Source organism: Chelon labrosus (genome assembly GCF_963514085.1).
Source record: "Chelon labrosus genome assembly, chromosome: 8".
Classification (NCBI taxonomy): domain Eukaryota; kingdom Metazoa; phylum Chordata; class Actinopteri; order Mugiliformes; family Mugilidae; genus Chelon; species Chelon labrosus.
This window is the reverse complement of record NC_140358.1, coordinates 26,666,276-26,679,828: the sequence shown is the minus strand read 5'-3', so window position 1 is coordinate 26,679,828 and position 13,553 is coordinate 26,666,276. Positions and strand designations below refer to the sequence as shown.

At 41.9% G+C, this 13,553-nt stretch overlaps 1 protein-coding gene across 2 annotated transcripts in view; it reads left to right on the top strand.

The window, feature by feature from the left end:
* The window catches only part of sec24b (SEC24 homolog B, COPII coat complex component), a 30,222-nt gene extending 16,968 nt beyond the window's left edge, over positions 1–13,254 (top strand). For both annotated transcript variants that reach the window (XM_084550594.1, XM_084550593.1), the window contains 9 exons: positions 515–673; positions 1,307–1,480; positions 1,595–1,705; positions 2,580–2,755; positions 3,455–3,592; positions 6,336–6,440; positions 7,470–7,562; positions 8,176–8,279; positions 12,244–13,254. In XM_084550594.1, coding sequence (XP_084406720.1) covers positions 515–673; positions 1,307–1,480; positions 1,595–1,705; positions 2,580–2,755; positions 3,455–3,592; positions 6,336–6,440; positions 7,470–7,562; positions 8,176–8,279; positions 12,244–12,358 — 1,175 coding nt within the window. In that variant the 3' untranslated portion in view covers positions 12,359–13,254. The remainder of the gene's footprint in view (positions 1–514; positions 674–1,306; positions 1,481–1,594; positions 1,706–2,579; positions 2,756–3,454; positions 3,593–6,335; positions 6,441–7,469; positions 7,563–8,175; positions 8,280–12,243) is intronic.
* Positions 13,255–13,553: the final 299 nt, after the last annotated feature.

Here is a 13,553-nt window from a genome sequence, read left to right as displayed (position 1 = left end):
GAACACTTGGAGGAAAGGTTAATTGAGGAGGTTTGGACATACAAACGTTTGTACGACTCGTCTTCGGAGAAATTTCGGCGGAATTTCGGCGAAAGTTTCAGTCGCCATTGTTGAAGGTGAAGCAGGAAGTAGAAACGAAAATTAACCCGACTGGCAAAAAAGACACGGCATCGACTAATGTTTGGGTGGTGTTTTTACAGAGCGAGCCAGACTGACAAGTGCACAAGTATAAATGGCTCACACGTATGTAGGTTACGGCATCTATGTCCCACAGAGGTTTAATCTCTGCTAGGGTCTGCGCTTACGGCGTCAAATTGACGCAGAAGCCTAAACCGCCTATAAACTGGATCAACTTTGGAGACTTTGGAACATAAACTTTTCAGATACTTCTGCAGCATAATTGATTTGCTTTCGATCCAACGGAGCATGACTGTTTGATGTGGTCGAGCTTTCCTGCCCAGAGTTGACAGACTATACACGATATGTTAAATTTGCTCTTCTTCCTGTCCTTCAGCGTGTATGTCCAAGTATTCGGCGGGCAGCGTCTTTTACTACCCGTCGTTTCATTACATCCACAACACGGCCCAGTTGGAGAAGTTCCAGAAAGATCTGGAGCGCTACCTCACCAGAAAGATCGGCTTTGAGGCGGTCATGAGAATTCGATGCACTAAAGGTAACTGGACATCACTTATACTCCCCCTCACTACGGTCCGTGTACTTTTTGGTACTTCATGTTTGTTTTTTAGACTCTATAATAGTTAAATTATAGTTTATTTGATTATCAATTAACAAGGATTGGCTCTTTGTTCTTTAACATAAGAAGAAAAACAGTCGTTATTTGATTCTTATAAAAGTTAGAAGACGACACTGAAGAAGAAGAAGCTGTTTACAGCAGTCAGTGATTTTGTAGCTCTCTATGAAACAAAGCACAGACCTGACTTTGGAACAATATCCAGATGTAAGTTCAGGTATGTCTTCTAAATTTATCTTCTGAATCTGGAGAATCACCAGGTTCTCCGTAAGAAACGTCGGAAAAATTCCCTGGCTGTCGTAATGATCCATGTCCGTAAGAGCGCTGTACACTCCGGATGTAGACTGCTTCCTGTTTCACTGAAGGAAAATACGAACACTTTTATTTTTTGAATCACGTTAGTAGAAAGAAACATCTAACATCTTTTTCATTTGAGACTACAAAATGAAAGAAGGGTTTTAAAAGCAAACTTGAAATACCAAAAAAATAGAACCCACTCCACATATTTATCCGACTTGTGCCTGTATTTCTCAAATGTGAAATTTCGCCTTCTAGGTTTGTCCATCCATACGTTCCATGGTAACTTCTTCGTGCGCTCCACCGACCTGTTGTCCCTGGCCAATGTGAACCCAGACTCTGCCTTCGCTGTCCAGATGTCGATCGAAGACTCTCTGGCCGACTCGTCTCTGGCCTGCTTCCAGGCTGCTCTGCTCTACACGTCTTGTAAAGGTACAGACAAGAAAAGATCATACGATAACTAGTGTCATGTTGATTTCTGAGGACTAATCTGCCATTTATCCCAACACGTGTTAAAAGATTATTGTTACTGATCTATCCTTGTAGGAAAGAGGCGTATCAGAGTCCACACACTCTGTCTGCCTGTGGTCAACCAGCTGAGCGATGTGTACGCCGGAGCCGACGTCCAAGCTATCACGTGTCTGTTAGCCAACATGGGTGAGTCTCAGGAATAAACTTGAGCCTTTAGCTTCACCGTGGTTTACGTAAAAATGGGAAACACGCAGTAAATATTAGAGATGTCCCAAGTGGATGCTAAGGATTGGTATCAAGGCTGATTCAGGGATATTTTAAGGAATTAGTATTAGTTCTGGAATGGCTTTGTTGGGAGCTGATTGTTAAAGACCAGACTTGTATTCTGATAGGAGCTGAGTGTGGCTAATGTCAGGCTAATTGGCGTCAAAATAATCAGACTAACTGGAGTCTAAAGGCCGTGATACACCAAGAGCTGCCATTTTCTGGTATCGGGACGTTAGTCAGCGTCTGGTTTTTGTTGGGCATCAGTTGGACATCACAGTCGAATATTTCCACAACGGCATAAACTGTAAACAAACTGATCTGTACGACAAGTTTGCAGCTCCTCCTAGCTTCCTAGCCTCCAAGCTAATAGGAGCTCTTCCTGTTTTTGAATGCAGACTACTGCCACCAGCTGGTACGTAGAGTTGCTTCCTTTCCTGCAGTTGCAGAACTTGCCGGGCTTACTACTTGTCACTGGATATATAACCTGAGTTTTGCAAAAATGATCTCTCTTCTCATTAGTAAAAATCATCTGGCTCCATTACTCTCTTACCGTTTAAAGCAAGAAACTGCTTGCAGCTCATACCAGTGGTCGCTAATTAACAATAATACCAACCAAACTTTAGCAAACATCCCTAATAAATGCATTTTAAATGTCACTCTAATGTCATTACACATTCTCTACTGTTTTCCAGTTTTAGATTGATCCTACTTTGATTCCTGTGCAGTATTAATTAAAAACACTGGGAGAAAAGGAAATAAGCAAATCAGACTCTTTTTCTGCCCTGTCTTCCAGCCATCGACCGGTCGATATCATCCAGCCTGTCGGACGCCCGGGACGCCCTGGTGAACGCCGTGGTGGACTTCATTAGCGCCTACAAGAGCAACGTGTCGAACCTGCAGCACTCTGGCCTCGTCGTTCCTGCCTCCATGCGCCTCTTCGCCATCTACATCCTCGCTCTACTCAAACAGGTGTGGCTGCTCAACTGGCATTAATGACACACGAGCACATATGTCAGCCCAAAGAAAAATAAAACATATGCACATTTGTTTAATAGCTGGAAAAGTTGTGAATAAACACAGTAATCCACCTTTTTTTTTGTTTGACACCTTCTTTAGGGGTTTTCTTTTCCACTTTAATGATCTAAAGACAGACGACAATGTTGACTTGATTTAACCTCGGCAGCTCAGTACTCACTACAGTACATGTTTTAGAATACACACCCTGAAAACAACCTCTACCTGAACTACAAAATGTGTTCTTTATGCACTAGTAAAGGCTAAGTTCACCGTCATACAGACCCAGTCAGTGACTGTATTCATCCGCCCAGAAGGTGTGTATTCATGCATCCAGGGTGTGTCCACATTAAGGCATTAAACACACCCTTTTCTGGGAGGAATACGTCTGCAGCTGTTGGTGTTAACAGTTTACACCCTAAACCATTCATTAGTGTAAATGCGGCAAACTTGGAAACAAGAAAAATAACTTGTGAGCCTCATTATTCTCTATTATTAAATGTTGTGACCTTAAAGCAGCTGTATTGATTTTTGTGACTGTGCAGCAGCAGAAGGGTGGAAAAATAAACATGTGTGCTCTTTATTCTTAGATATTTTTTATATTAAATAAAAGATTTGAATTTTTTTTGTTTGTTTGTTTGTTTGTTTTTTTAGAAAGCTCTGCGGACAGGCACCAGCACGCGGCTGGATGAACGAGTCTTCGCCATGTGTGAGTTTAAGGCGCAGCCGCTGCAGCAGCTGATGCGAATGGTTCACCCTGACCTGTACAGACTGGACAACATCTCTGACCAGGTACGACGCAGACAACACCGGACCGCTTCAGGCTTTGGTTAAAACTGGACGAACGTTAACAACACAAACCTCAACGCCATGTGCAACAACATTTATTATTCTTATTGTATCGTATCTCTCATATCTCATATCATCTCTTATATCTCTCATCTCATCTCATCTCATACATCTCATCTCATCCAACTCATCTCATATATCTCATCTCTCATATATATTATCTCACCTCATATCTCATCTCTTGTATCTCATGTTATCTCATCTCTCATATCATATATCTCTCTTATCTCTCATATCATATATCTTATCTCATCTATCATATCGTATATATCTCACCTCTCATATCTCATCTCTCATCTCTTATATCTCATCTCATACGTTGTCTCGTCTCATCATACCTCATCTCTTATATCTGTCTTATCTCTCATATCTCATCTAATCACTCGTCATCTCTCATATCATATATCTTATCTCATCTCTCATATCTTATATATCTCACCTCTCATATCTCATCTTATCTCATATGTTATCTCATCTCTCATCTCATCTCATCTCATATATCTCACCTCTCATATCTCATCTCCCATCTCTTATATCTCATCTTATCTCATATGTTATCTCGTCTCTAATATCACGCCTCATCTCTTATATCTCTCTTATCTCTCATATCTCATCTAATCACTCATGTCATCTCTCATCTCTCATATCATATATCTTATCTCATCTCTCATATATATCTCACCTCTCATATCTCATCTTATGTCATGTTATCTCATATCTCATCTCCTCTCATCTCATATATCTCATCTCTCACATCATATCTCATCTCTTATGTCTCTCTTATCTCTCATATCTCATCTCATATCATATATCTTGTCTCATCTCTCATATCATATATCTCACCTCTCATATCTCATCTTATCTCATATGTTGTCTCATCGCTCATCTCATCTCATATATCTCATCTCTCACATCATATCTCATCTCTTATATCTCTCTTATCTCTCATATCTCATCTAATCGCTCATGTCATCTCTCATATCATATAATCTTATCTCTCATATCATGTATATCACCTCTCATATCTCATCTCTTATATCATATCATATCTCATCTCTTATATCTCTCTTATCTCTCATATCTCATCTAATCGTTCGTCATCTCTCATATCATATAATCTTATCTCTCATATCATGTATATCACCTCTCATATCTCATCTCTCATGTCATCTCATCTCTCATCTCATCTTTCTCATATCATATACCTCATCAAACCAAATCAAATCAGCTTCATGTATTAAATAATTCAATATTATATACACTGCCATTTTATTAGGTACACCTTGCTAGTATTTGGTTGGACCATGTGTCTTCAGAACTGCCTTAAATCTTTTTGACATAGATTTAACGAGGTGTTGCAAATGTTCCTCAGAGAGTTTGATCCATATTTACATGATGGCATCACATAGTTGATGCGGCTTGATTGGCTGCACATCCATTATGAGAAGTAGGGGTGTTCTGATCCAGGCCATAAACCAAAACCACATCCCTGTAGCATCGACACTTCTTCTGTTTTAATGGCAGTTGGCTCGCATCAAAGCTGCCAAAAATCAAAAATCCATGTGACTAAACATGTCTGCTGTGTGGAAGTACTTTACTCTGGAGAATGAAGACAGTCAGACAGAAATCGTGCCAAGTGGATGTTTGGTGAGGTGGTAGTAGGGGAGCATCATTCAGGACTACCAATTTGATTCAAGTCCACTCAGTCCACTCAGGTTAAAGGCTGCACAGAAACAATAAAAACAACAAACACTGAACGAAGAGAAAAGTTTCCTGGAGACAATGTCAAGGAAAGAAATATCACTGAGAGGGTTAGGGAGTTGATCAGGGAGCTACCCTCTAGAGTCTAGACGTTTACACGTCAGCCACAGGGAGTTTTGGGTTGATGCGCAATTATAGCATTAACTTAACGCACTGCACTTAATGCTGTCACACAGTGAATTCATGAATCTCCATGGGAGGGAATTTTGTTTATTCATAATTGAAAAGTGTCAGATCGGCGTGGCAAAAAAACTTGGATCAGGACATCCCTAATGAGAATATGCACAATTGCAACACTGCGACCAGCATGAACCATTGATACGGGGCAGGATGGATCCAAATTTTGACCCTACCGTCTTCATGTCGCTGCAGAAATCAGACCAGCCGACTTTTTTCCAATCTTCTTTTATCTAATCTTGACTAGCTCTTATAAATTGTAGGTGTTCTTCCAGATTCAACGTCTTGTGCGTTCAGAGATGCTCTAACTGACGCTCACTGGATCATTTCTCTTCTTCAGACCTTAAACCCTAGATGTGGTTGTGGGTTTAAATCCTAGTAGATCAGCACCATTTGAAATACTCCTACCAACTCATTTGGCACCACGTTCACCACATTTAAAGTCACTTAAATGACCTTAACATCCCGTTCTGAAGGTCACTTTGAACTTGATTGTCTTGACCATGTCCACGCACCTAAATGCACCGGGTTGCTGCCATGTGATCGGCTGATTAGACGCGTTAATGAGCGGTTTAACACGTCACACTGCGTATATACTCAAGTCGGCATTCTGCAGTTAGTGTAGTAGCAGTGAATATAACCTACAGTCCGTCTAACCCTGTTGTTTTTGGGATCATATGTGACATGTTGAACAGCTGTTACTGTACACTATTATACATATTGCTCTGGTTGTGTGTGTGACCTGCAGGGGGCGCTCCATCTGAACGACACCGTGGTTCCGCAACCTCCTCTCCTCCACCTGTCTGCAGAGCGGCTGAGCAGAGATGGAGCTTTCCTCATGGACTGCGGCCACGTAAGCTCTCAGCGTTATTTATTCATGACGCTCTCTGCAGGGATGCGGTTCTTCAGCGGTTTTCACCACAAACTCTTTTGCTTTTCACTTCTTTAGCCGAAGAGCCATCAAGTTTGTCTTATTGACATAACAATTTAAAGTAAATTAAAGACAAGTAAAGTGTTGTTTTGGCTTAAAATGACATTTATGGTTTGAGGATGTGGTGAAGAATTTATGTTAGCATTAACTGTGACATTATAATCAATAGAAAAGTCATTACAGCCCAGATTTTATTGGGTTTAGTGTCGTATAATTTAATTTAAGTATAACTTCCGGAAATGGAAAGTGCTTTTAGATATTTGGAAATACAAATGTTTTGTTGTGATGCTGCTGAAGCAAAACCATGACTCCTAAAATTGAGATAATAAAGAGCCTCATTTGTTTCCAAAAGGCGGCGGCTGCATTTACTTGCACTGTGTTCCTTCGCCCCGATGAATCATTCTGATCAGAGCTGCCAACTTAACTGTTCACGTGGACGCTGAATAAAATGACCTGATAAGAGACATAATGTGTTTACATCCCCAATCAGAATAGAAGAAAGTGGTTCTGCTGGAAACATAACAGGAAAAGTGGTTTTCTTTCCCCCAACTTCATTGACAACGTTGCTTCCCCCCCGTTTTTCCAGCTTCATTCATCTTTCCGAACACTTGTTTGAACAGCTGGTTGTTTTTTCTACTCTCGTATTTCTGTCCCTCGTGGAAACTCCTCCTAAAACTCTTTACCCCACGTGGAGCTAACCTGCTCCGAGAGAATGGATTTATTCCAGTAAGCAGAGAGAACCCAGCAGATCAGCAGGAAAATGTTATCTAATAACTCAATAACCATGCAGATACTTCATTGTCAGAGGTTCATTGAGTCCTTCTGGTCATTCAGTTCTGATTGAGGCGGTTACGTGAAGCAGTGTCCCTTTAAACGCAGCTGCCGTCTTTGATTTTTGCACATTTAGGCAAAGATGTGCAGTAATGTTGACCTCCTCTTCTGTCCATCCAGGTGTTTTATCTGTGGATCGGCAAATCCTGCAACGAAATGTTCATCCGGGACGTTCTGGGCTGCCCCAACTACGCCTCAATACCCCCCAGCATGGTGAGTAAGGCGAGGGAGAACACGCACAAGCAGCTTTCACCTCAGAAGGAGATTAAAGTAAATTGCAATTATGTCTTTATGTCCCGTCCCAACACATCGGGAGATTATAGAGAATAACTGTGGTTATGGAAACATTAGTAGTGACTGGAATAACACCGCCGCCCAGTTGCAGCATGAATGATGCAATGATGCAGTGCAGCAGTACACGCGGTTCCCTGTAAATGACTCAGTTCTGCTTCACAATGAACCACCTCCACATTCCCACATTACAAAAAAAAAAAAAAAAAGAAGAAAAAAAAAAATACCTCCTGCAGCAGAAAGGATTTGCTGGTGTGGCTTTTCTGCTCGAAACTCCTGTCATTACCACACTGTGGGCGTCACGGCAACACCCAGAACAAACAGCAAATGTCAGCACTTGTTTATGCTTTTGTGTTTTAATTGTCTAGCTGGAGGTCACTGCATCCCAGAGCCACCTACGTACAAACCCGCACTCCCGACCACAGGCCGCATTGTGTATCCAGGATGTGAATCTGCTTTATCTGGAACTCTGCAGTGATAATGTTGATGTTTTGGTTCACTCCTCCTTCTCTCCTCCTCTCTCTACGAAACCCAGAGTCACATTCCCGAGCTGGAGACCACTCTGTCCGAGAGGGTGCGAGCGTTCCTCGACTGGCTCCAGGACAACAGAGCTTTCAGCTCCACGATACACGTCGTCAAGTAAGCACTGCTGCACATCTGGATTCACATTTTAGCAAACGCTCCGGGAAGCTGTGTGCGTCTCCTCACGATGTCCAGATGTTGGGTGCAGCAGAGTCGGACCAGGACATATAGACTGATTTTAGATTTTTGGCACAATGGGAAAAATGAGTTTCACTTCCCGTATCGCTAGCGGCTGAAAACAGGGAGGTCTGAGCAACAACATCCCTGAGTTTGAATGACATTAAAGTGCAGTTACGAGCCCAAGAAGATTTTAAAAAAGTGTTAATACAGAGCACTTCATATTTATATTGGACCTCTCAGTCAATTTAAATATTTAATTGTCACTAATATCATGATTGTCCTCAGTTAACTTAGAATAAATCACAAATTAATTGCCCATTTTTTGACTATTCTGTACCCTAAAGGGATATTTTTCAAGTTTTGAAAGCACGGCAGTAGACAAACATGTTGTTTTATCCAAATGCATGTTATTATAATTGCAACAGCCCGAAACAATGACAAATACTGTTCAGAATATTCTCCGCAATAACCGCAAAGGTACTGAAAAATATGCTGCATCTACACTGCAAACCATGCAGCATGGTCTGCCTTCAGTGAGGAGGGGTGGGGGGTGGGGGGGGCTCTCTGTTATCAGCTGTGTGCTGAGCTGGTATCTCAGTTTGCATTGACGGGAAATGCAAATAATTTTATTCTGGTTGAGAGAAACATCTGTCAGGTTTTTTTTGAAGCTGAACTTGTCGACAGAGAGGGCCTGAACAAAAGCAAAACCAGCTGTAAGATGTGTTTTCCGTTCCGTCCGTTTCTGCTTAAGGAGGTTTGTTTAGTTAGTCGTGCGTCACAAAAGACATTTGCGCAAAGTTGTTATTATCCCGTTAACCCTGACAATCCTAATTTATTTATTTATTTAGTTATCCTCCTCCTGCTGCTGCTGCTGCCATAGACTGTATATAAATATGGACAATGCGTCTCCACTTTCTCTCATTGGCCAAACTGATGCTATTTTCCCGGGGATACGGGCGGCGCCATCTTGCAATCTTGGAGCCAGAGTCTGGTCAGTACGGTCCGCGAGTGGAACCACGTGGAAACCGCTTTACAAGAGCGGTTGGCATGGCAACTATTCGTCGCCATTATGCCACGTTCTGCTTCAAATAACTAAAACGAAACATGCATCAACATTATATTAACTACATAAAATGACAGAAACCATTGGACAACTTGGAAAAAAAAATCATGTGACGTGAATTTTAGTGTTTTAGTTTGGTGTAAGTCCCGCCCACTAACATGGAGTGGGTGGAGCTTATGACCTGTACTGCAGCCAGACACCAGGGGGAGCTCTACTTGCTTTGGCTTCACTTTAAAAGAAGCAGTTCCTCTTCCGTCCATATTTATACAGTCAAACTAGCCAATTGTAGTTTTTCACGTCGGGACCAATCAATAAAGCCGAGCCGCTAGCATGTCTATAGAACATTTCTTTTGGTTTGTGCTTTCCGTTCTTTTTCCGTCTTACACTATTGCAATCAGAGCTTGATTGTTCGGTCCTGTGGTCCACTTCCCCATCAACTTCTGCTTCTACGTCTGCCTTAAAAGTTAATGTGCTCATCTTTCTGAAAACCCTGCATCTCTTGCCAGCGCGGAACAGAAACAGGGTGTGGACAGTTTCATGTTAAAGGCATTGGCCTGAGGTTGACGGCAAACTATTTCCAGTGTAAACACAAAGCGAGCGGTGAGGCCACTGATTGACGGCGCTGGTTAAGGCATCCACGGGGGAACGCATTGTTTCTGTTTCCTCCCTCTCCTCCTCCTCTGCGGCGCTGCATTGTTGCCCGACCACATGTTTACGCCACTGTGTTTGTTGGCCGATGTCGATGCAAACGGACTGAGCGGATGTTTGCGTGGTGAGGGTCACGACTTAATGAAGCAAAAACGACGACGGGACTGACAGAGGTTCACCTAAAAGATTAAAACTGTTCTTTAAATAGTTTAAAAGGCAAATATGTGTTGTTGTACTGTAGCTGTGGCTTCAGAGAGGAGCTGAAAGAAGAGGTTGAGTCTTCACGAAGGCAGAAACAGGTTTATCTTGTTCGGTTTTCATATAAAATTCCGAGCAGTTGTTAAAAAGAAAGTTGTTTCGTGTTTTATGGGTGAACAGGTGTAAGACATCTACTTGATTATCTAACTGACGGTTAAAAGCTCATTAACTTTGGATAAACTTTTGCAGTCATAGTGGCAGAGGGAGGGAAATCCAGGTGAAATCACAGCAAGAAGGAATCTTGTAATGACTGAACAGCAGGAAAAACTTGTTTCACTGTTCCTGTTGGCACCTGACGGAGAGACTTGAACGCCTGACTTGACAGCAAATGTTGAGCTAGATTTATGCTTCTGCGTCCTTACCTGATGTGCTTCTCCCCAGTGAATGGACTTCTTTGCACTTCTTGTGTACAGACAGCAGTGTCGGTTTCAAGGGGCTAACTTTTAGCAGCGTTAGCTGTCAAACACTTTCCAACAACTACACCTTAATCACTTAGGTTTCAGACAAGTCCACTTCCCTTTAAAGGAAGGGTCCGGCTGGTAACACCATGTTGACATAGACTGTAGGAAAAAAATACAAGACGCTTCACCACTTCCTCCCGTTGATCAAGGTGAGGCTAGGATTGTCCGGTTCACGGGTGGTGCCGTCTTCCAGACTATACACATTTCCATCGTCCATACTTCCTCTAGACCAGGGGTGTCAAACATGAGGCCTGCGGGCCAAAACCGGCCCGCTAGAGTGCCCAATCTGACCTGCGGAATGAATCGATTGTTCCTAATTTGTCCACTAGGGGTCGCACTGTTGAGGCCCAGAAATAAACAGTAGATGGCTTCTTCTTAAAGAGTTTTCAGGTGGTTTATAAAATGTTTTGTAGAAGGATAGTAAATTAAATGTACTTCTTTGCGCTAAGACAAAGGGCAAACTTGGTTGTCGTATTGGTAGTTGTCATTGTGTGTATATAGGGTTATTTATTCTGTTGTGTTACTGTTCCGGCCCCCCTGAGATCACGTTGGTCTGTATGTGGCCCCTGAATTAAAATGACCACGACACCCCTGCTCTAGACTCACTCACGTTTGGTTAACACTCTGGTTAGCGCTCCACTTCGGCCAGTTGGATGCACCACTATGGGCATCTCTGGGCTTCCAATCTCTTCCAGCCTTCTTTCCAAATTAAAAACCCCGACTCTCTACCGCTACGACTTTAGTCTTCCAATCTCTTCCAGCCTTCTTTCCAAATTACAAAACTAAAGGTGAACCCCTCTGGAGTCGACGTGTCCAAACCACACGACCAGTTTAAGACGACGTGGCAGCAAGACGCAGTCTCACTGAGTCTCCGTTTCAGCTTGTGTAGAAAGTGCTAACTTCAAACTATATGCCAGTTTTTAAATTGTGTTGCCAAGTAAAACTAGACTTATTAAAAATAAATGACGCCATGCTTATTACTGAATATTGCCGTCATGTTTGGTGTGCATTTAGTGCAAGAAGAAACAGCGAAAAGGAAAATGCTAGCAAGCGTTTATAGAGATTTAGATTCCAAGTTTTAAAAATGGTTCGTCAGACATGTTTGTGGTTTTCACAGTGAAAAATCAAAGTTTCTCCTACTCTGATTTTATGTTTTTAGTGTGGTTTTAGGTCCAATGTGTTAATGCAGTTTGTCAAAATGAAAAAAATAACTGTAAAGTCACACATGTGAGGTTGTGCTGAAAAGAATGAGACCAAACAAGGCAAGGTAAACGGTTTTTAGGATGAAATTTGAAGGTAAAACCAAAAGTAGTCAAAAATTATACTATAGACCTCAGAGGGTTAAAAATATTTTAAAGACTCACTTATTTAGGCAAACCTTTCCTTGACAAATATGTGCAAATTGCAGACACATTTCCAGGTGCTGCTATCCCTTTAACACTTGTTTTGTTTCTTCTTCTTTCTCCTGCAGAGACGACGCCTCGGCTAAAGTCACCTTGTTCCAGCACCTGGTGGAGGACCGGTCCGATTCGGCTTCGTCCTACCAAGAATTCCTGCAGCACATTCAGCAGCAAGTCCCCAAGTAGGGCGTCCCGTCCGTCGCTCCGAGAGACGTTGCTGTTAGATTCCTGAAAACCAAGAGCGAGACAGGACCTCGGCCTCGTAGAGTGAAAGCTAGCGTTAGCAGTGATCCGTCGCTCCCTCGGACCAGTTTTAAAGAGGTGGGATCCCCCCCACCTCTAACTTTTTTTTAAACGAGACTCAATAAATAAAAACCTGGTCGGTCATTCGTGATATGACCCGTCAGACGCAGAGGAGGGGATAGTTGTAGAAAAGAAGAGCTACAGAAATAAATAGATGAATAAATGAATAAATGAATGAAGGGATTTATTTCAAAATGAATTATTGAAAGGCGCTCCTGCAGGGGGGTCCTCGCTGCCTCTTAACCACTGTCGAACCTGTTCTCGTCCGATCCATCGCTCCAGAGAAGAGAATGGGGAAAGAAAATCGAGCCAAGAAGATGCCACTTCATCACGTTTGTTTTTGTTGTTGTTTCTTTTTTAGTTGAGTTTGTTTCTGTGAGCCTAACAACGTAGCTAGTGCTTCTTCTTTTTTTTTTTAATTTGTTTGTTTTATAATTTATTCCCTTCCCTCCGCTCTGTTTAATTTCGTTTCCAATACACTGGAGAACAGAAACAAGAGTTTGGCATGCGCTTTCGAAAACGCATGTCACAGTTTTGTCTGCTGCTAGACTACCGGGACGTCCCGTCGGCTTCGTCTTCTCTGCTCCAACTGTGCGAACTCCCCCTTTGTCGAAACTCCACAAACTTCTCCTCCCCCCGTTGTCGTCGGCAATCTTCTTCTCACTTGTTTTATTTTTCCAGGCGCTAACTGACGTTGCTATCCACTTTGTAACTACTGAAGAGAATCTTTTATGTGCGATAATTTATGAACCAGCTTATTAAATAAAAGCAAAAAAAAAAACACAACTCTGCTTGTTTGGTGTGATTTGATATTGGTAGATATCAGATTTATTTTTATTGTGATAAATATGTGTGAAATGAATGAATGAAAGAATATATTTCTCTCTATTCTCAGACGTCACGTTTCTACAACCTCCACCTCACATCTCGATAAACGTGTGACTTTAACGCTCATTTCACAGAAAAATATATACGCAACTAGGAATATTTATGGATGGCACAATAAACACATTTATTCATGTGTTTTTTTTTAAAACAAACACATTTATTCATGTGTTTTTTAAAACAATAAACACAT